At 37.7% G+C, this 24,031-nt stretch overlaps 1 protein-coding gene across 11 annotated transcripts in view; it reads left to right on the top strand.

Moving 5' to 3' along the window:
- LDB2 (LIM domain binding 2) overlaps positions 1-24,031 on the top strand; it is a 411,762-nt gene that overhangs the window by 281,422 nt on the left and 106,309 nt on the right. For all 11 annotated transcript variants that reach the window (XM_027836666.1, XM_027836665.1, XM_027836664.1 and 8 more), the window contains one exon: positions 23,366-23,538. In XM_027836666.1, coding sequence (XP_027692467.1) covers positions 23,366-23,538 — 173 coding nt within the window. The remainder of the gene's footprint in view (positions 1-23,365; positions 23,539-24,031) is intronic.

Raw genomic sequence — 24,031 nt, 5'->3', positions numbered from 1 at the left:
CTTATTTTAAAAATCATCCCATGAAATGATTGTGTATAAATACAAATCAAATTACTTGTCTAAGTTCATACAGATAGTAGGTAAATGAGGCAGAATCAGGCTCTGATCCCTAAGCCGGCATTTTTTCTTCCACATTGTCACTTGATCAGCTATCCTTCACTTTTTTGTATCATGGGCCCCTTTGGTAGTATTGGTAAAGTCTAGAGATGACTTCTCAGAATAATATTCTTATATAATTGAAGGAAATGAGATTTCAATTAGATATTAGTGAAAATAAAGATGTAATTTTGTTCTCATTCAAGGTCACGGATCCTCCAAAATCAATCCCTGGTCCCCTTTGTGGTATGAGGATTCCAGGTTAAAAACCACTACTCTGAATAGAGTGATGAACTTGGGTTTAAATCCCATCTCTGACACAAGCAAATCTCTTGACTGCTAAATGAGCGGTTCTCAAACTTCTTGGTCTCAGGACCCCTTTACCCTCCTATAGCCTTAAAATTAGTGAGGACTCCATAGAGCTTTTGTTTATATGGGTTATATCTGTAAATAATAACCATATTAGAAATTGGAACTAATACTTTTAAAAATATTTATTAGTTCATTTAAAATAACCATAAGAAACCCATTACACGTAAAGATATTTTTAGGAAAATTAACTGTTTCCCAAAAAACATTAATGAGAAGAGCATCATTGTTTTATACACTTTCTGCAAATCTCTTTAATGTCTGGCTTAATGAAAGACAGCTGCATACTCATATCTGCTTCTGCATTCAGTTTTTTGTGATATGTTGTTTTAGTTGAAGTTTATGAGGAAAAGTCTGACCTCACACAGATACGTACTTGGAAAAGGGAGGAATCTTTTTAATAGACAAATAGCACGTTATTATTATTTTTAAGATAGTTTTGATCTTGAAGAGCCCCTGAAATGGTCTCTGGGTCCCCCAGAAGTCTGTGGACTACACTTAGAGAAGCACTGCTGTAGGCCACAATTTCTCCATTTGTAAAATGAGGGGTTGAAATGAAGAATCTCTAAGGTCACTTCAAGACCTTATTCCCCCTCATTTAGTCTCAGTCATCTCCCCCTCAGTTGTGTCCCCTGTAAAATAAGGGGACTTAGACCAGATTATCTCCACGGTCATAGTTTTTCACTGTTAATTCTGTAACCTATGAATCACAAAATAAACTCAAGTAAAGGTATGGCATCATATTTAGAAAAATTGAATGTAGTAGTCCTAGTGAATGTGTGTGTATGTGTAATACACAGATACATATATGTCAATATACATATGCATGCATTTATAAATACATTTATACACATGCATATATACTTCTTTCGAGTTTTTTTTTTAAATACCACGTGATTCCTTTAGGACTACATAGGCATAGAAGCCTGTTGCTATTTATTGCTGTTTGTGCCTCCCTGATAGCCCCTGAAAATCACATCTCTGCAAAACAAGGCAGATTGCAGCACATAAAAAGCACGCCCCGTTGATGCTGCACACACAGAAGAAGCGATGCTGTAATGGCCGTGTGTGCAGCGTGGGAAATATCCTACAGCTTGAGGACGAGCACATCAAAGGATAGGGTCGTTTCCTCATTTGTACAGATTTGTTACCCTGCTGATTCCTGTGCAGGCATTATTGTTGCTGCGTTTATCTCAAGTTATCCACTCTTGGTATTATTGATGTTATTCTGAGGGAGGCATATGTTGCACTGCATTGATTTTCCTTTTACGGATGCATTTTTTTCTTAAATGGACATAAATTGGTCAGAGGCATTTTTGGGGACACCAAGCACCAATGCTACAGTGCTACTCTGAGCCCCTGGATCAGCTACGGGCTAAACATTCCCAGAATCACAGAGCTAACAGGGACTTCTAGTCTGGCCTTAATCTCTGCAGTAACGCTAAGGTATGGTCATCCAGCCTGTGCTGAAAGGTCTGCTCTGAGATGGAACCCACTGTCACCCAGGATAACCCACCTTCTTTGAAGCAGCTCTCATTATTAAAAAGTTTATCGTCTTCCAAATTTTTTTTCCTGTAACTTCTGTCCATCATGAGCCATAGTCCTGCCTTTCTTTCTCTCTGGCTACCAGCGTAGACCGTGCCCACCCACACTCAGAAGTATGTATCAGTCCAGAGCAGAGAGGGACTTTCTTGTCCACTTTTTAATGGCCATGCCATCAGTGTGAATCTGCACCTTTGCCTTCAGCCCAGTGCTTTGTCTTGTGCCCAGCATAGATTCTCTGCCTGCTCTGTTAACTTGCCCTATCTTATGTATTCGAAACTTGTCTCCCGCCCATTTCTTGCTGCACGGCCATTTTTCATACGCCCCTTCCTGAGATGATTGATGTCTCAGCTATGGTTCTTTTTCTGTATGGGGTAGTCATGCTCTGTCATATCACCAACCTAATTAATTCACCTCCTGGCCCCTGGGCCCTCCTGCCAGCCCTGCCCCCTCAGATGGTGGCTCACAACCCAACATTGACAATTATTCAGTCACTACAGTAAAAGCAATGCATTTATTCTCTACGTAGCTTTTCTGTCCTGGTTCCAGAGAGAGAAATCTTTGACTTAAAATTCTTTCAGAAGTTTAAAAAAAAAGATGTATATAAGCTGCTTTTTTCCTGATGATTCTGTCCGCTGTCTTGAGTTCCTTCTTTTTTTAATTTTCCCTACCATTAACTTCTATGGTAAAAGAAGAAAAAAAATCTCTAAAATGCTTTGTAGTAGGAAAGGAAATCAAAGATATCCACCAGCAGCTTGCAAAAACAAGAATGAGTTCTGGGTGTTATAAAGCATGTGCCTGACAACTGATATTATCCACTGGTGAGATATTGTTCATATCTCCACTGCCTAAAACTGCACAGATGATCACATTGGTTATCAATCCATACATGTTCACAGTAGCCTTATAGTTTGGGGAATTACTTTGGGGATTTTGCTGAGATTTCTTTCAATCTCTCATCTCTTAAGAATTCCCTAATCAGTCAAAAAGTATTTTTGAAGTGCCTACTATGTGTCAAACACCACACTAGGCTCCAGGGATAACAGTATAAAGAATAAAACAATCCCTACTTGAAAAGATCTTACATTCTAATGAGGAATACAGTAAGTACATATAAAAATATACATGAATGCTAAAGATCTGGCCAGTATATGATGTTACCTCTTACTTTGTTGAAACAGTAAAGTCTATAGCTATCAATAAACAATTCTCCATAATTAACATCAAAAAATCTTTTGAAAAGATTCCAATATCCTTTTGGGCTTATGACCTTTTGACAATGCTCTTTGGGGTGCGATTTTTCATTTATCAATATAATTTACTGGTTAGTTAACACTCAACCATCCTGGGAAAGACGGGTATATGTTCCTGGTGCATATGTGTAGATGTAACATTGAGAGGTGAGATATTAGATCATTTTCCCAAAGTATTTCAACTTGCCATTCATTGTCCAACCAGAATCTCAACTTAGTTCTCCCAACTCTCCTTCCTGGGACAAATCCACAATGATGATGATGATGATGATGATGATGATGATAACCAGAACTAGCATTTATATAAAGCTTTAAAATTTGTAAAGCACATTATAAATATTATCTCATTTTATCCTCACAATAGCCCTGGGAGGTAGGTGCTATTATTATTCCCATTTTTACAAATTGGGAAACTGAGGGAGACAGAAGTTAAGTGACTTGACCAAAATTACGCATCTAATAACTGTCTGAGGTGTGATTTGAACTCAGTTATTCCTGACTCCTAATCCAACACTCTATCCTTTGCACTCTCTTGATGTCTCAATATAATAAGAGTTCTTCTGTAAGAAAAAGCCACAGATGGGAATTAGCATTTATTTGGAAATGATGTTATCAAGAACCAGATACTGGAATTTTATAGAAGGTCCACATGGTCTTTTTTGATGAATGATAATCAATAAAGAAGCATTTATTAAGTGTTTACTATGTACCAGGCACTATGCCAAACTCTGGAAATATAAAGGAAAAAAACAAAAGTGGTCCCTGCCCTCAAGGAGCTTAGATTCCAATGTATCTTTCACACAGTGCTAGAAAATGGTGCTCCTTCTGCCAAATATCAAACCAGCCACCTTGTATTCTGTAGTATTATGGTGGATATGTCTATAGGTATTTCCTATTCAAATCCACACGTCACCAGACAAAAAGAAACTTGTGAGGCCCAGCAGGATCATACCATCAGGCACCATCCTTTTCTTCCTGAAGTTGTCCTACCTTTACTGTTTGCAGCTCACAATTCATATTCCTGCTGAGGTCAATTAAAGTCAAAGGGGAGATGTCGGCTTGATTTAGTAAAATTGTATTATTTGTCTGCCTCTGGTTTATCTCCCTTGGTTGGGCTGTCATTTGAATTTTATGTTTTTGTCCTTATTTCTTCAAACCATTTTTCTGGGTAGCTTTTTCAGCATTGTGTTTGCCCTATCCACTTGCATGGAAGGTGTTTGTTTCTCTAAAGTGCCTGTCCTTCCTGATTTCCATCATTTTTATGGTCTTACCTTTTGTCATTGCTGCTCCAGCCAGACTTCTGTTGTGATAGTACTTTGTCATAAAGACCAGGATAACTTCGTTGCCTTTGCCTTTCAAACTTTCTTTCTCATAGTAGCCACGAGCCCATATAGCTACAATATCCTAGCTGCCGAGGGAAAAATTATTATAATGACAAAACCCGGAGAGAGAGAAAATTTTGAAGAGATGTTATTAAGGCAAGATGATAAGTAGGCACATCCATTCAAATGCAAAGTAGAACAAGAATGGAAAAAAATATTCCGACTTGAGAGAGAGATAAGAAGAATATAAGGGCAGGAGAATTATAAATTGATTATACTGCCCGTCTATTTTATGACTCTATGAATGTTGGGCACATGAAGTAGACTTCATTTGTTGAACAGAGAGAGGCCTCCATGTTCCCAAATTTTTTCAAGAGGTGATTTCTGGGTGTTGTTCATGAAATGTTTAGATCGTCCTGCGTGAAATCGTGCTAGGGAACTTGATTAGAAAAGTCTCATAGTCTCATAGCTCCATAGGAGAGTTTAGGCTGCGAACTTCATAAGATTAGGGACTTTCATTTTTATAGTTCATTTCATCCATGATGCTTAGGATAATGCCTGGCAAGGCATACAGTAGATGCTTAATAAATATTTATTGACTGATTGACTGGAAGTCCCCTAGGTCCCATTATTCCAACCTCCCATCCTCTGCAGGAAGAATAACACAACTAACATTTCTATTTGGCTTTCAGTTTTACAAAGTATTTGCCTCACAACAATTCTATTGGGGTAGGGAGTTCAAGTTTTCATTATCTTCCTTTTATATATAGGTCAGTCACTTAGTAAACACTTATAAAGCACCTACTGTATGCCTCACACTATACTAAGTGCAGAAGACAAAAAAAAAATGTAAAAAAAAAAAACTCTCTGCTCCCGAGGAGGTCACAGTCTAATGAAAGAGATAACACACAAACACTTATGTATACAAGCTGTATACAGGTTAAATTGGAGATAATCAACAGAGGGAAGGTAAATGGAAGGAGATGGTAAATTATGACTTAAAGAGGTGACATTTCAGACTAGTAAATGTTGGAGTTAGGATTCAGACCCAAGTCTGTCAAATCTAAGTTCTTTCCTTTTTTAATACCATGCTGCTTATGGGATAACTTTGTCCTTGTAATTGCTCCACCATCTCTGACAGAAAAGAGCATTGGCCTTGTGTCACTCACATAACTTCCATGGTCTTCAGTTTTTTCATCTGTAAAATGAGAGGGCTGCTTTGACCCAACAATACCACTACTAGATCTGTATCCCAAAGAGATATTTTTTAAAAAGGAGAAAGGACCTATAGGTATGAAAATATTTATAGCAGCTCTTTTTGTGGTGGCTAAGAATTGGAAACTGATGGGATGCTCATCAGTTAGTGAATGGCTAAACAAGTGGTGGTATATGATTGTAATGGAATACTAATATGCTATAAGAAATAATGGGCAGGATAATTTCAGAAAAACCTGGAAAGACTTACATGAACTGATACAAAGTGAAATGAACAGAACCAGGAGAACATTGTACACAATAACAGCAACATTGTGATCAGCTGTGAATGACTTAGCTATTCTCAGCAATAGAATGATCTATGATAATCCTAAAGGACTCATGATGAAACTGTTTGGCTTCAGAGAAAGGACTAATGTCACCTGAATATAGGCCAAAGCATACTATTTCTCTCTCTCTCTGTTTTCTTCTACAAAATGACTAATATGGAAATATTTTACATGATTGCACATGTAAAGCCTATATCAGACTCTTACCATCTCAGGCAGGAATAGGATTTAGAACTCAAAACTTAAAAAAAAACCAGTTAATGTTAAAAGTTGCTTTTACATATAATTGGAGGGAAATAAAATGTTATTTTCTAAAAATAGAATAAAATGAGGGAGCTGGACTAGATCATTTCTGAGGTATCTTCCAGCTTTAAATCCTAAATCCCATTATCCTAAACTGGAGAGCATTCAAAGGAGGGGAACTAGGATGATGTCAGGCCTTGAAATCTATGTCATATAAGGATTGACTGAAGGAAATGAAAATGTATATTCTGAAGAAATTAAGGCCTTGCTGGAGGGGAGGGGGTAAACATGAAAACTGCCTTCAAGGACTTTGATGTGGAGCAGAGATTAGACTTGTTCTGTTTGGTCCCAAACAGTAACAATGAATGGATGAAAGTTGCAAGGAGACAAAGTGAAGCTTAATGTCAGTAATCACTAATAATGAGAACTGAGAGTGGAATGAACTGCCTTAGTAGGGAGCATCCCCTCTTCAGAGGTCTTCAAATAGAGGCCAGCTGCCCACTTGAGGGGTATGTTTTAGCAGATATTTCCTTGGGTCCAGCTTGGGCTAGAAGGATGTTGAGATTCTGTCCATCTCTAGAATTCTGGGATTCTCTGTACCTCCTTGTGGAAGATTTGGTGCCCACTAGGTTCTTTCTGGTCCAGGTATCTGAATGGCAAGGGACAGACCAAGAGGGATGATGTGGATGTGGGATGAGAAGGTTTGGGATCAGTCTGGTATTGTTTAGGAAAGAAAAGGTGAGAATCTGGGTGAATAGGCCTTTCTGGCTGTTTCTCCCAAGTACTAGAATCACAGTTTTCACTGAAAACTATCACCTAAGATATCAGAACACATTGGTTTCTCCCAAAGATGTTTTACTCCAACATTTTGTCTGGTGGCTACATCTTGCATGTTACAGCATACAGCCTGCAACCCCATGCACCATTTAATTCCCTGTAAAAATGGTGGTTCATTGACATGGAGAAGCAAGTTTGGGTTCAAATGCACAATCCCCTATATATTTACATGGAAAGTAAGCCTAATCATTTCTTGCTGCCGCTCATTTTCAAGGATTTTTGCTTCCCTGTAAAAATACCCATGGATTTCTGCTGTGGTCTTCAAGCTCAATCTTTCTTAAAAAGCAGCATGCTTTTGTTTATGGAGTTTGCATGTTTATAGATTGTGCACATAAATACTTTAAGGGAGAAATGAATCAAGACTAAGTAGTCTCAGATGGGATACTTTTACTTGTAAAATTCAAAATTAGCTCCAATCCAGAAATGAATCTTTTTAAATGATTAGTCCCTAAGCCATAATTATCCCAACTCTAACATTCAAATGTGGAAATTCCAGCTATGGGCCCATAATTCATTGGTTTTCTCCCCTTATGGTGCTTCTGTTTTAAGTCCCTGAACGAACATTATAATTGGCCTTACTGGTAATTGAGAACTAAACATTGGGAGGTAACCTGCTTTGATGCAAAGAGTATTAGGTTGGGGAATCATGACACCTGATATCTCCCACCAACTATGTGTGACCTTGGATTAGTCACATCACCTGTATGGCCTCAGATTCCTCATTTGTAAGATGAGAGAGGTAGACTAGATTATTTCTAAATTCACTCCTGACTCTAACATTATGTGAATCTATAATTCTGTATCTAAATCAGGTTTGATACTGTACTTTCCAGAGTGCTATGGTTTGGTTAAGGAAAAGGGATGAGGGGGAGAACTATTTCGTTATAGCTCTTATATAGGTACCCAAGTAGTGTAGGGGGTAGATCATCTTTAGACTTGTACTCTGGAAGTACAAGTTTCAGAATGAATTCAAGTTTCAGAAACTTTTTAGGTGTGTAACCTTGGGCAAGTCACTTAACCTTTGCCTGCTTCAGTTTCCTCATCTGTAAAATGTGGATAATAATAGGACCTATCTCCCAAAGTTGTTGTAAGGATCAAATTAATTAATATTTGTAAAACACTTTACAAATTTTAAAACGTTACACAAATGCTATCTATCAGCATTAACATTATTAGTAGTAATAGTTTGAGTACAATTTTCTACTCTCACTTCAAATATCCCTGGGATGAGTCACTCTCCAAGAGATTACCTGTTAAGATTTGAGTTGAGATAAGCAAGAATAGGACACAAGATAGGTGGTTGGGTAGAAGGGCTCTAATAAATTAATAGTTTTGTCAAGAGTTGCTCTCTTTCCACTAAAAACATTATCTCTTTATCTTGTTTGTTATTTTTGGCAGATCCCTAGTTTCCCAACTCTGGAGAGTAGAAAGTACCCTGAAATGGTGATCAAAACATCTGTGTTTGATCCTTGGCTTCACTGCTTACTAATTGTATTTCTACAGTCAAGTTAATGGGCCTCTATAAAATGAGGAAAATACTAGCTATATTACCACTACGGAGTTGTACAGTTATCAACTGATAGTTTCCTACCCTCTAAAGCTACTTTCCATCCACTCTTTGTCTTGTATGTACGTGTGTGTGTGTGTGTTGTGTGTATGTTGCCTACCCTATAGAATATAAGTTTCTTGAGGGCAGAGACTTTTTTCCTCATAGCCTCAACTCTTAGCATGATGCTCAATGTATATTAAGTGCTTAATACATGCTTATTGATTAACTGATCAAATCAAACAATCTATATAAAGTACTTTTAATACTTCAGTCTATTGTGACATTATCCCTAAGATCTCTTCACTTTGGGGCATGGAATTTACCCTGAATTCTTGAAGTTTGGACTAATAAAATACAGGCTCTGAAAAGTTCTACCAAGTGGGAGAGACTCTGAATCTGGACCCAGCCAGAGACTGTGTGTCTATTATCTAAGAATCAGCCTTGTTAAGTGTAGAAATGCTCATTAGCAAAGGCTGGCCACCAAGTGGTGAATTTAGGCAGTCTTAACAATACACAAGGGCCATTTACCAAGGACTGGTGGAATACAGTCTCATGAAATTATTAATCTTTGAAATATTGAAAAAGTATCCAAACTTATCTCCCATTACTCCTCAACACAAATTATTTGTTCTAGCCAGGATGGTCTTCTCACTCACCCTCAATGCAGGCCATGTTTGTTTCTTCTTTCAAACCTTTTCTTTTACCGGTTCATCACACAGAATGTCCTACCACTAACCTTCTACTTACCTATATCCCGCCCATTCAAGGCCCACTCAGATCAAGCCCTAACTCCTTCATGTAGTCTTCCTTTATTATTTCAGCCCATGGAGAGTTCCCCTTTTTCCTGAATTCTGATTGTCTCTGTAACTTTTCATTCACTCAACAATGAGAAAGTACATATCATGTGCAGAGCTCTGGGCTAGGGACTATGTGAGACACAAAGTTTAGATAAGATATGGTCCCTGCCTTCAAGGAGTCTAGTAGGATTAATATATAACTGTAATATATTCTTATAGAAACAGAGCAGATATATCTTGGGAAGAGCAAAAGAGGAAACAAGGGGAAAAATTTAAACGCATCATTGACATACACTTTAGCCCAGCAGGTACCAAACTGAAACTCAAAAAGTAAAGCAAAAAGGATATCAGTTCTTCAAAACAAAGTTGGCATTGAACCTATTTATTCTTCACTGAGATTAAAAAAAAACCTACTCCCTAATATGATTTAGGTGCCTCCCCACTTGAGCCTGGTCTTATCCACTGTTTCGTTACCTAACATGGTTATTTGCCATAAATTAAATCACCAGAATTGTTTATGTTGACGATAGAAACGGCCACATTTGCGTATTTGCATAATGTGCTCATTGATTTCTAGATATAAATGACCCTGTGGAGTTCAATGAATCCTATGAGTACATTATAAACTTGAGTAATCAAATTTGCATGTGGATTTCTGGTGTACTGAAGTTTTAGCTGAGCTGTAGTTAATACCATCCAGGCCCTGATAGCTTATCAGTTATCAAGTTAAGGCAAAAAAAAAAAACCAACTCATAATAATCAATTATTTCCATTATAATTAACTTTGTCTTATTTGAAGACTTAAATCTCTTGTTATGGTACTTCCTTGCTAATGAGATAGAAAACCATTAGTAAAATTATTGCAAAGTATTAACTAATAATAATAATAACACATTAATGGAGTTATACCTTCTTGCTACAAAAATTCTAATTATCTCAGATTATCTCATCCTCTATTTGAAATTGTTTGCCATCAAAACCCAGACATTAACAGAAGTTGATAGTTTTAATAGAGAGTAGAAATTAGAACACCTTCATTTAAGCAAAGGTATCTTGAAAGACATTACCACAAATCCTTCCCCAGTGTCTCCTGGTGGCCAGAATGGGGCCCTAGGTTCTCAAAGGCTACACCAGGCTATACTATACCATTCCTCTGTTCAAGAAACTTCAGTAACTTCCCATTGACAAATTTCCCTGTTTGACATTTAAAGAGACAAACAATTTGACTCCAGCTTACAATCCCATGCTTATAACAGTGTCTAGTGTAGTAGACTGCTTTCCTAGCACGTAACATTCCATCTCCCACCTGCATGCCTTTCCTAAGCTGTCCTCCATACTTGAAATACTTTCTCTCCCAACTTCACCTCTTGAAAACCTTAGCTCCTTTTAAGGCTAAGCTCAAACACCTTCTTCAAGAGGCCTTCCCTGACTGCCCTCAAATGTTAATGCCCACTGTTATTAATGTGTATGTTTTATATACCTTGAGATGTATTTACTTGTCTTTGAACATGTTGCTTCCTCCCAACAGATCGTATGCTCCTTTAAGGAAGGGGCTGTCCGACTTGTATATTAATATCCCCATTGTCTAGCTCAGTAGTTGGCCTATAGTAGTGATTTAATAAGTATTTGCTAGTTAACTTTTTTTTTCCCCCAAGGACCAGCATAGATAAGTATGAAAAGGCTGATCAACAGTAGGCTAGCCCTTTGGTCCTGAATCCTTTGGCCTTGGCAACCCCAACCTATGAATCAAAACAAACAAGAAAAATGCAAAACATCCCTCAGCCCTCTATGGCGAACTTCATCTTCTTCAGTGATGGTGGCAGAATAGAAGAAGAGAGAGCAGAGAATCCCACACTTAAGATAATTAACTTAACTGTTGGCACTTTAGATGTGAAGTCCTTGTCCAGGAATGAATGAGTGCACATACTGCCAGGGAAACTGAATCCTATCAAACTTGACATTCTCACTATAAATATATCCAGGAAACAAAAGAAAGTTTCAACTAAAGGGAAGGATGATGCCTTTGGAGAGGCAAATAAAGGACCTGAGAGAGTTACTTTTGTTATGTATCCAAAAATAGCAAGAAACATTTCATGGGACGCTCAGCCATTTTGTATTGTAATGTTTGTGATAAGCATTTTCAGGGGAAAAAAATGCCATGACGATAATAGGTTATTTACCAATCCAGAGAGTGAAGAAGTACAGAAATTCTATGGAAAACTCAATATTGTCCAAATCAAATTATGTACTTCAATACTTGGTGACTTTGTTGTAGAGATAGAGAACAGTGAAAAATTTATTGCAACATATGGTTCTGAGTAAGAAATGAGAAACCAGAAACTAGTCGACAATACAAAAGCCTCATACTGCATATTACTAATACTGTCTTTGAGAAAAGGCATCAGAAATTATAAGCACCAGATAATATCAACAAAAATAAAATTGACTGTGTTTGAATGAACAAGAAAGGACTGCTCTCTGATGTGGATACAATTTATAAATCAGCTGTCCATATATAATTGGACCACTAATCAATACCAAATTAGGAGAAAAAATAAATATGAGATATGGTACACAACTGAGACATCTCTAACTTGATCTCTTTAACCTAGCTGTTGAGCCTAAGAAAAAAAAAACAGACAAAAGAACAGACATTGATACATATTATCACAATTTTCTAAGTCAAAACTCATTTACCTGAGGTCCACAGACCCCCTAGGGTTATATGGGTAGATTTCAGGAGTTTGTGCACTTGGAAAAGATTATATCTTTATTTTCCCTAACCTTTGGCTTCTTTTATAATCCTATGGATTTTATTTTACACATTAAAAACATCGTTATTTTTGTTGTTCATTAGGGTGCCAAAGGGGTCTGTCAGAGAGAGAGAGAGAGAATCAAGAACCTTGCACTAAGAGAATTTAAAATACATAGCATTGCTTCTTTTGGAGGAACCTTAGAAAATATCCTTAGAATCTGCATCAGCCAAAAAAACACTCGATAGCCTTGCCAAGTGGAAAGGGAAAGCAGCCAAGAGCAATTCCAAATATTACTTTAGAATATAAACTCATTTATAAAAGGTTGCAGGGAATGATGGTAGAAGATCATGAGCAGAAATGCCTCATAAAGTAACAGAATAAAGTAGTGGAAGGAAAAACACAGAAAGCTTGGTGAAAGACCTAACACAGTTAAATTACCTGATTGGCATTTAAAGATGAAAGTTGAAAGTAAGCACAAATATATGAAAAGTAGAAAAAATTATGTCAATAATTCTATAACAAACTCTTTTCTCTATCAATGACAATGGAGCCATCATATTTGGATTTGAACATCATAGTTCCTGATTTCTTGCATGAAATAGAAATGGTGCTAAAGAACAGTGATGCAAAAAACAACTGAACTAGACCATATATACACAGAGAAAGTGATTTTAGGATCAATTTTCAATATATCTGAAAGAAGAGATGATGACAAATATTTAGAAAAATTCTTAGATCTTATTACTGCCCAAAAGAAAGATTTAAAAAATACATTTACTGACCTATATGCCTATTTTCCCATATCTATAAGGTCTTATGAGAAAAAAAACTGCTTACACATTGAGGGCAATCTTCATTGAAACTTGAAAAGGAAACAAGGTTTTTTGTCAATGATATTCTATAATCCACTGAACTGATTGAAAAGAGACTAGAGACACACGTACACACACTATATATATATAATATATATATGCATGTATGTATGTATATAGTGTGCGTGCACATATACACATAGATGTAATGTGTGTATTCATATATGTTCTGTATATATGCTGTGTACTCATGTACATATATGTATGTGTGTGTATCCCTGCATTGCTTAACAGTTTTCTCCATTGCTTGGATGATGGCATAGATGGCCCATTCATCAAAATCAGAGGTAACATAAAACTCCCAAGAATAGCTACCATGTTGGATGACAGGGTCAGGATTCAGAAAGATCTTGAAAAGCCAGGATGTTGAGCAGACTACAATAAGATGAAATGTCATACAGATAAGTGTACAATCCTACAGTTGACTTTAAAAATCCACTTCAGAACTAGAAGATGCAGGAGATGTGGATTGATAGTGGTTTATTGGAAAAGATCTGAAAAACTAGGGTGAAACTTGTTGTGAGTGAGTTGTGTGATGTGGTGTCTAAAAACTAACGCAATTTTAGGCCGAATTGAGAGAGACTAACTGAAAGTCAGGTAAGTGGTACCATGGATACAATGCATGTCCTGGAGTCAAGGAGACCTGAATTTAAATTTGATCTCACAAATTTACTAACTCTGTGCCTGGACAAGTCACTTAACCTCTGTCTGTCTTCATTTCATCATACTTGAAATGGAGATAAGCTTTATTTCCCAGGGCTATTGTAAGGATCAAATGAGATGATATTTGTAAAGTGCTTAGTACAGTGCCTGGAACATACTAAGTACTAAGTAAATATTTGTTTCCTTCTTCTTAACCTTTTTGTTTGTTTGTTTTCTAGTCCAGTAAAGCCTATGGACCCCTTCTCAGAATAATGAGAACATAACCAAATCAGTGGTATTATAAGAGAAACCAATTATATTGAAATACAATAACCAAAATATATATTTCTTAAAACCAGGTTTATGAGCCCAAGGTTAAGAATTCCTAAACCAGAAGAAGTGATAGCCACATTCTCCTTTGTCCGGTACTATGTTAGGTCCTGAGATCCAGCTTTTCAAAGGGGATTGATGAGCTGGAGATACGACAGAAAAGGGTAACCAGGCTGGTAAAAGCCTTTGGTCATAACAAAGCAAATATCCAGTTGAAAGAATTGGGGTACTTAGACAGGAGAAGAAAATACTTAGGGGAGATATGGTCATGGTCTTCACGTATGTGAGAGCTGTCCAGTGAAAGAAGAATTGAACTTTTTCCCCTTGCCCTAGAAGACAAGACAAGAAGAAGCAAAGGGTAAAAGCTGTAGAAAGGTAGATTTAAACTCCACGCAAGGAAAGAGCTTTGTAATCATTATAGCATTCTCAACGTGTAATAAGCTGATTTGGAGGAACATAGTGGGTTTCTCCTCACTAGAAATAAGGGATTAAAAGAATTGGAGTTTGGAAATTATGGAGAAGGGATTTTTTATTTTAATATGTGAGTTGAGATGGTTGTCCTCTGAGGGCCCTTCCAAATCTAATGTTCCATGATTTTGTAAAGAGAAAATCTTAGGAATTAGTGGGATATGATGAGATCTTATACTCAAATACTCAAATGGATTGATTTGCTCATCACTTTGTGTGTTCCCTGTAATGATGCAACTGGTAACCCACCCATGCCAACCCATCCTTTGTGACTCTTCTCCTTGTCCTTCTATAAGTTAGGCACAGGGAGTCGACCTAATGTACTGGGGTCCTTCTTCAGTTTCTCCTGACATCATGAGAATACCAGTAGAACCCTTGGGCTATTGACTTTTTATTGCCTTTGCTCTGGCTATGTGACCAGCCCCCCTCCCCACCCCCGCTTTTTATAACTTCCTTATTTGTTATATGTTGCAACCTTCTTAGATTCACCACGGGCTTCTCTGTTGCTTTCTGTGTGTGACTCATTTTTAATTCTTTGAAGACTGTGGTGTTCCGTGACCTGCAGCCAGACAACAACACTGGTAGAATGTTGACATTAAAATGATGGTTCTCTGTTTCTGGGAAACATTTGAGGACATGTTTCTATTTGTGTACGACATTGAGCTGGTTACAGTAAATCTTGAAATAAGTCAGAGACCCCTGGGAAATTATCCATGACCACTCAAAAAAGTTTGTTCTAATCACACACACATGCACACACGTACAAACACATATGCAAGCACATTCAAGTAGATAAAATCAAGTCAAGAAGCATATATTGAGCACCTACAATATGTCAATCAATATGGCAAGTGCTGGGGATATAAAGAAAGGCAGCAAAAGCAGTGACTGCCCTCAAGTAGCTTACAAGGTAATAGGGGAGATAACATGTAAACAACTATGTGCAAACCAGATATGTATAGGATGAATTGGAAACATTCAATATAGGAATGAAACTAGCATAAAGGGGGACCAGGAAAAGCTTCTTGCAGAAGGTTAAATTTTATTTGAGATTTAAAAGAAGTCAGGGAAACCAGGAGGCAAAGATAAGTAGGGAGAGGATTCCAGACCTGGGGACAGTCCTTGAAATTTCAGTCTAGAGATGAAATGTCTTGTGTGAGAAGTAGCAAGAAAGACAGAATCACTGGAGAATTGAGTATATGGCAGGGAATAAGATATAAGAAGACTGGAAAGGTAGAAAGGGGTCAAGTTGTGAATGGCTTCAAAAGCCAAACAGTAGATTTTATATTTGATCTTCGTAATAGGGAGCCACTGGAGTTTAGTGAAGACAGTATGACATGGCCAGAACTTTAGGGAGATCACTTTGAATAGCTGAGTGGAGGATAATGTATACTGGGAAGACACATGAAGAAGGGAGACTAACAAGATGGTTCTGCAACAGTCTAGGCACAAGGTGGTGAGAATCTACACTAGGGTGCTGCCAGTGTCAGGGGAGAAAAGGTGGTATTTGTGAGAGAGGTTTCAAAGTTAGAATGGACAAGTCTCGTCAATAGACTGGATATCGCTGTAGAAGGAAGTTTGAGAGAAAGTGGGGAATCAAGGATGATGCTTAGCTTGTGAGCATGGGTGACTAGGAGGAGGGTGGTGCCCTTAATAATAATAATAATAATAGTGAAATTGGGAAAAGGGGAGGATTTGGTGGAGATGGAGATAATAATTTCGGTTTTGGACATGTAGAATTTAAGATGTCTGTGGGACATACAGTTTGAGATGTTTAATTGGCATTTGGAGATGCAAGACTGAATGTCAGGAGTTGAAAGATATTCTACTGTCCAGATTACAACATTCAATTAGATGAACAATATAAAGAGTTTGTCCAACAGTTGTATATGAACATATGTGTAAATGGGAAGTAGGGGAGAGAGACAAACAGAACAAATAGATGATGAATTGGGTCCAGAATTTAGCAAGAGGAGAAAAGTGGGCTAGATAGCCTTCAGGAAATTGCAAAGTTCCTTTGGCATTATTTTAGTTTATATTAAAGAAGGTTTGTGCCCAGATTGAAGGATATGACATTGCTACTATTCTGAATCCTGGTCAGACAATATCAGTAATCTTGCATCAAGTCTAGTGCCGTATCTTAGGTGGGGCATTGACAAGTATGAGCAGTGGGCTGCTGATGAAGGAACTTGAAACTATATCACATGAAGATGAATTAAAGGAATTGGAAATGGAGAGACTTAGGAGGGGCTTTCCTGCTGTCTTCAGATAGCTGAGAGGTTACCATGTGAATAGAAGAATTCAGTTTGTTCTACTTGACCACAGAAGGCTAAATGGGAACCAATGGGTGGAATCTACAAGATAATTGAGTGCAGTGTGCATGTAATCTTCCTAATAACTAGAGCTGTGTCATGACACAATGGGCTGTATTGAAAGATGTAACTAGAGGTCATGAAGCAGAGGATGGATGATGAACAGGTCGTATAATGTCAGGGATGTCATAGGTAGGATTCATAGTTGGCAATGAACTTGGATTTGAGGTCCCTTCCAAAGTTGTATCTCCATGATTCTATGATCCTGTAAATTTGGATAGGAAAAATGGGGCCAAATTATTAGGGAGGACTCTGGCTGAGGAGTTGAAAAATGCCATTGCACATTGTTGACAAGGACAGAGCAGTTCTGTAGACACACCTCCATATCTGACTACTCCCTAATAGTGGCATAAACCTAGAGGAGAGGAAGATACCTAGGAGAATAGAAGCACAGTGACTTCTGTGCCTGAGGGATCAAGTAGCTTGAGTCATTCAGAAACTTAAAGGGGACAGGTGGAAATTAAACTGATTTGGGGTGTTTATTGTTTCTGAAAAACCATCATTCTGTCAAATTCCTTGTCACAAAATTAACTTTCAATCTTTCCTCTCTCCTCACTAGAAGCCTAGCCTAAACAGTGAGCTCAAAATCCTGAAAAATCTCTGAATGGGAATATTTAGTGATTTCTAGGCTATTTTTTATTATATATATATAAATATAATATTATATAATATATATTATTGATATTTACCTACAAGGTTGAGAATTACTTAAACTAGTTTTTACACATTTCTGTCTCCTAAATAATTTACTCCATGATTTTCTTTTCTATTTCAAAAATATAGAATTAAATAATGTATAGGGTATGGACCACAACCAATATTCCAAGCAACCTTCCATGTGCTCGTCCATCTTTTCCATTGCTATTGTTTTTGCCTCCACAATGATGGGAATGCATGAGATGTGGTAAATTTTTAACAGCGATGACATCTCTGACTTTTCTCCCTGAGTGTTTTAAATCTGCAGTGTCCCACACAGCAATTACTATGGCCAACATAAATTGCAAGATTCTTTGAGAACTATATTCTGTTTTGGAGAGTGAAGGATGGATACAGGGTTGATTTAAATGCATAGATAAAGAATGTATTTTCATTTGGCTTATCTATGGTATGAACATATGATGCAGGTATAAAAATAAAATGCATTCATAGAGTAACGTAATGCTTGATGATCCAGAACTCTGGTAGGGAATGGTGGACAATGCAAAATCATCAAGAATGCTGCTTTTGTCTTTATCCATTCATTCAACAAATATTAATTGAGTCCCTACTTTGTGGAAGATAGTGGGCTAGGTCCTAAGGAAGATACCAAGATGAATAAGACTAATAAAACACCTTTATTATGCTAGATTGTCTAATTTCTGCCCTTGAGGAGCTTACAGCCTAATATAACAAAGGTGTGTCTATGAATTCACAGTATGATCCTCCCCCCCAAAAAAATTATGAACTTGTATTATGACCAGAAGACCCTGGAAAAGATTGCAACATTCTCCTATCACATCCTTAATCCACTAGCTTACTATTTCTTGTTGGAAATGGACAAGATTATCTCTCAGATCAATGCAAAAGACCAACCCTAAGCAAAGCATTCTTTTTCCTCACTCCATTGCCTGGGTGAATTGCTACCCAGTTCATATATTTTCTGAGCTGGAGGTGGTGATTAAGAATTTAGGGTTAATGTGAAGGAATCACAAAGTTCTTTCCCATCCAACTCCTGCTGGGCTATAAATTGAAAGGGTGGCTAAACCAGAAAAGGATTTATTTAAAGTAAGCAATGATATCACAAAGAAATTGAAAGTAAGATGTGCTGTGGATAAACTGCAGTGTGATTCAGTCACCAACAATTAATCGAGTTGAATGTAATTTTGCTTAGATCCTATATAATACTACTGTATTATACTGTCACAGTATTTTCACTTTAATCCTATATTTAAATGTATATGTACATTTATGCTAATCAATAGACAACTCAGCTCACCAAATTATTGGGGTTGATGTGCAGTAATCAGTTCTAAGCGGGGGGTGGTTTATGTGCAAAAATTCATGTGATTTAACTTATATTTGGTGATATATGTGATTATTTATCACAATTATTTTAAATTATACATTTATATTTATTTGATCTAGTTATACAGGTTTAACAGCACAAATGATTCTTTACAACATTAGTCATGACACCTTTCATTGATATAATAGGGTTGGATTTCTCAAAAGAAATGTGAACTGTGGAGGCAACTCATTAAAATCTTCTTCAAATGTCTTATCACAGCATGGCTGTGACCCTGAGCTCTCAAAGGCTCTGCCAGGGGAATAGAAGCCCTCACTGGTCCTAACAGATGGGAAAGGCCTCAAATGAAAGCCTGGTGACAGGTTACACTTCTGTCATTTGAGGTCTGGCTGAGGTTTAGGTTGGATAGGGTCATTACCAAGGATTGACCACTAGATGATACATTATTTTGGCCACAACAACTTATGAAATTAATCACGATGGAGATGGTAATAATAACGAGAGGCAGCCATGGGACAGTGGATAGAGAGCTGACTTTGGAGTCAAGAACACTTGGGTTTGAGTGCCACCTTTGATACCTCCTAGCTGTGTGACCCTGGGCAAGTTCCTTCATCTCTCAATGCTCTAGACAATTCTCTAAGATGAAATTGTAGAGTACGTGCTGACCTGTACCAACATAAGGAGCTTCTTCATATAAAAGAGTTCCTTATAACAATGAAATCACAAACATAATAACTAACATTTATATGGGACTTCAAAGTTCTTGAAGAACATTACATATATGACTCATTTGATCCTTTCAACAACCCTTTGAGATAGGTGCTATTATTATCCTCACTTTTTTCAGATGAGGAAACTGAGGCCGAGAGAGGTTAATGACTTGCTCAAGGTCCTACAACTAATAAGTACCTGAGGCAAGATTAAAACTCAGGACTTCCTGACTATAGGTCCAAAGCTTTATATCCCACTATCCCACCAATGAGATAGTCTGTTGAGCTTTTTTAACTAAAGCCTACTGGAGGGCCTCCAGTCCTATAGTCAGAAAGACCTGAGTTCAAATCCAGTCTCAGACACTTACTGGCTTGTGACCCTGGGCAAGACATTTAACCCGGTTTGCCTCAGTTTCCTCATCTGTAAATGAGCCAGAGAAGGAAATGGAAAACCACTCCAGCATCTTCACCAAGAAAATCCCAAATTGGGTCACAAAGAGTCAGATGACTGAAATGACTAAACAAGAGCTACATTATTGGTGCTGGTGGAGAAATTGTCCAATAAGATGAAGTCATGGCTCCTTGAAATATTGAGATTTGGAAGCAACAGGAACTCATGCTCCATACGTACATACGTAGAGGAATGCATCTAAAATGTACTCTCTTGACACTATCTATATTGTATAGCATATGCTTAGGGGCCAATTGCTTCTTCAATGAACATTAAGCAAGAGAAACTACTTAAAATAGACAATAAATCCTCAAGCATTTATGAAGTACTTACCTCAGCACTTAGCCCAGTGTCTGGCACATAATAGGCACTTAATAAATACCAGTTGACTGACTTCCCCAAGAAATGTGCTAGGTTTAGGGCCTCACATAGAAGGTGGGCATTGGGGGAAACAAAGCGGAGACTGGGAGAGAGTGCATTCCAGGCACCAGGGAGAGCCTACATAAAGGAAGGGATATGGGCAACAGTATGTTGCGCGTGGGCAGCGTCAAGAAGGCCAGATTGGATGGCCAAGGTGTTGGGACAAGGTTGTCAATTAGAATCCTCTAGAGCAGGGATTCTCAACCTTTTTTTGTGTCATGGACCTCTGTGATAGTCCATAAAGCCTATAGACACCTTCTCTGTATAATATTATTAAACACGTAATACAAGATACATAGGATTACAAAGAAAACCCAAGGTTAGTGAAAGTAAAGATGTCATATTTTCCCACCCATATTCACAGACTCTGCTGTCTATTCACGGACCCTTTAGGCCCCAGGACCCCAGATTCAGAACTCTTGCTTTAAAGCCTGGTACAGGAAACTGCTTTCTATAGCAACACCTCTCCAGTGTGTGTGTGTGTGTGTGTGTGTGTTAGTTTGTGTTTTAATTTAATTTAAAAAGTAAGTCTATATATAAATTAGCTGTAGAGCTACACCAAATGGATTAACATTGGTGTTTGTTGAAATTAAAACTAAATGTTTTCAAACATTAAAATATTTCTTAAATAGAGACTTTTTTCCTGAGCATTATCACCAGCGGCTCATTTATTCATCTATTAAATAGCATTGTATGCCTCTAGAACTTTAGGATAGTCAACATGAGGGATTTAATAAATGCTTAAGAAAATATTCTCCTGCAGCCTGGCTTTCTATTTGCACACAGGCAAAGTTCCTGCTAATGCCAGTGGAAAGTTTTTGTGTAAGAAGACTTCAAGTCACAGCAAAAATAAATGCATGCAATGCTCTTCTAAGGAAAAAGCCAGGCAAACTTCAGCTCAATGTAAGAAAGGAGTTCCTAACAATTAACGTCATCTCAGAAGGGAATGGGATGCCTTGGTAACACGGTGAGCTTGCCCTCACTGGAAATGTTTAAGTAGAGGCTGGAATACCACTTGTCAAGGATGTTGTGGAGGGGATGAACTGGTTACGCCAGGGGGATAGAACGGGACAGATTAAAAGACTTCCGCAGTCCCTTCCAAGCCCTAAGATTCTGTCATTCTAAGTCAATGGACCACAAATACTCAGATGTACACCAAGCTGCTTAAAAGAACTGGAGGCAGACTAGAGTAATGGAATGGCCATTGAGCTAAGAGACCCAGATTCGACTTCCATCTCTGTCCCTAGCTAGCTGTAAGACCTTGGGCAAATCCAGTCCTTTAGTCTCACTGCCCTCTCCCTTCCTTCAGTTTCCTAATCTACAAAATGTGGGATAGGGTATGAGAAATGAGAGACTGGAATGCAATCATAAAAGGTAAAAACTGGAAGGAACCTCGGTGATCATCTTGCCTTATCTTTTCTCTTTATGAGTAAGGAAACTAAGGCCAAGAAAAAGTCCCTTACACCTTGAACGTTCTACACACTACAATTCTATGCAATCTATGAACTAGGGAAATCCAGCCAAGGTACATTTAATGGGATGTGTTAGCTCCCCAACAAATTTACATAAAGTTTTTTGGAAATTAGGCCCGAGTTGTTAGAGTAATTGATATTTACAAGTCTCCTTTCTTACCCTCTCCTCATGGGCATGCAGCTTAGCAACATGAAGATTCTGTCCACATGTAAGAATTTCCATTGTTAAATGAAATATGGGGTAGCTAGGTGGTACAGTGGATAGAGCCCCAGCCCTGAAATCAGGAGGACCTGAGTTCAAATCCATCCTCACTTACTTAGCTGTGTGATCCTAGGCAAGTCATTAACCCCAATTACCTCAAAAAAAAAATAGAAAGAAAGAAAAGAAATATGTAGGTATGTGAAAGGGAGCAGGGTGGGGCAGCTGGAATTCAAACACATGTAAAAAGGGAAGTGTTGATCCAGTTCGTTTATCAGATATTTTGCATAGGATGTACCTCTCCTAAAGTAATACTCACGAAGTTTTCTCAGATTTTTTTTATAAAGCTACCCCGATATAACGGGTCACCCTTTCCTCCCATAGTTACAACATAAATATAATAATAGTAACTCAGATTTACATTGTTTTTCCTGCAACGACCCAGTGGATGAGATATTACAAATATTGTCATCGTCATTTTATAGATTAAAAAACAAACAAGCAAACAAAAAGAAGTCTTGGATAGGTTAATAACTTACCAAGCTAGTCAGTGTTGGGACTGGAACACAAACAGAAGTCTTCTGACTCTAACCTACCATCATTTCCACTGTCATACTAAAGCACACACACACACACACACACACACACACACACACACACCAAGAAAGATGGCTGCCCTTATTTCCAAAGGAATAGCATAAAGAAGCAAAGGCATCACAGTGAAGTGGGTAGAGAGCTGTCCTTGAAGTCAGGAAGACCTGTATTCAAGTCTTCCCTTGATATACATTAGCTATGTGACCAGATTGTAGCCATTTAGCCTTTTAATGCCTTAGGCAGCTCTCTATGAAGTACAGACATATCTCTGTTCTGCATCATGCAAGTAGTTTCCATACTGGGACTTTCAGGCATCAGTGAAATTAAAGGACTGAAGCAAAAACCTATAAAGAAAAATGTGTCTCCATAATAGGGATGCCAAAAGAACATGACCACTTTTGAAAAAATATCTCTTCAATGCATCATTCCAGATGAAAATGATTTTTTTTTCAGTTTTACAGTGTTTGGGTTTTAATATTTGAGTTGATAATATATATATATATTTTAAATATTTTCCCACAGCAATTGGAAGGACTCTCATCCCCCGCTATTTCAGCACTGTCTTTGAAGGAGGTGTGACAGACCTGTATTACATTCTTAAGCATTCTAAAGAGTCATACCACAACTCATCAATCACAGTGGACTGTGATCAATGCACCATGGTCACCCAGCATGGAAAACCCATGTTTACCAAGGTAAGAAAAAAGTCTTTATAACGGTACCTATCCACCTACCCCCCTTTTCATTTTCTTTCTGACTGTATTGAGGGATAATAATTACCATTTTCTTCTGGAATGTGGAACTAATTTCTCATTCTGCAGACATTTTCAGCACGGTTAGATAATTTTTGTTTGTTACATGACTGGAATTTTTGTGAACTGTCATTCTGCTGTGTAAGTTATGTGCAAGAAAGAATTTGTGTTTAGTCAGGACATGAGAACCTCAAAACTAATAGGATGGACATTTTGCCTGTGTGGGGAACTATCTTTATTGATTTCTTTATTTACTTTTAATGAAGAGTTTTCCAGCAACTAAAGAGAGGCTACGCAGCGTAAAAGAATCATAATAATTCATGTCTGAATAATGCTTGATAGTTTACAAGGCACTTTCTCCCATGGCAATCCCCTGAGGCAGGCAGTGCAGATATTTAATAACAGAATGTTCGAGTTGGACGAGACTTCAGCCACC

Source organism: Vombatus ursinus, unplaced genomic scaffold (genome assembly GCF_900497805.2).
Source record: "Vombatus ursinus unplaced genomic scaffold, bare-nosed wombat genome assembly UNPS02014818.1, whole genome shotgun sequence".
Classification (NCBI taxonomy): Eukaryota; Metazoa; Chordata; class Mammalia; order Diprotodontia; family Vombatidae; genus Vombatus; species Vombatus ursinus.
Note: the sequence above shows the minus strand (reverse complement) of the source record. Positions and strands in the feature narration are given on the sequence as shown.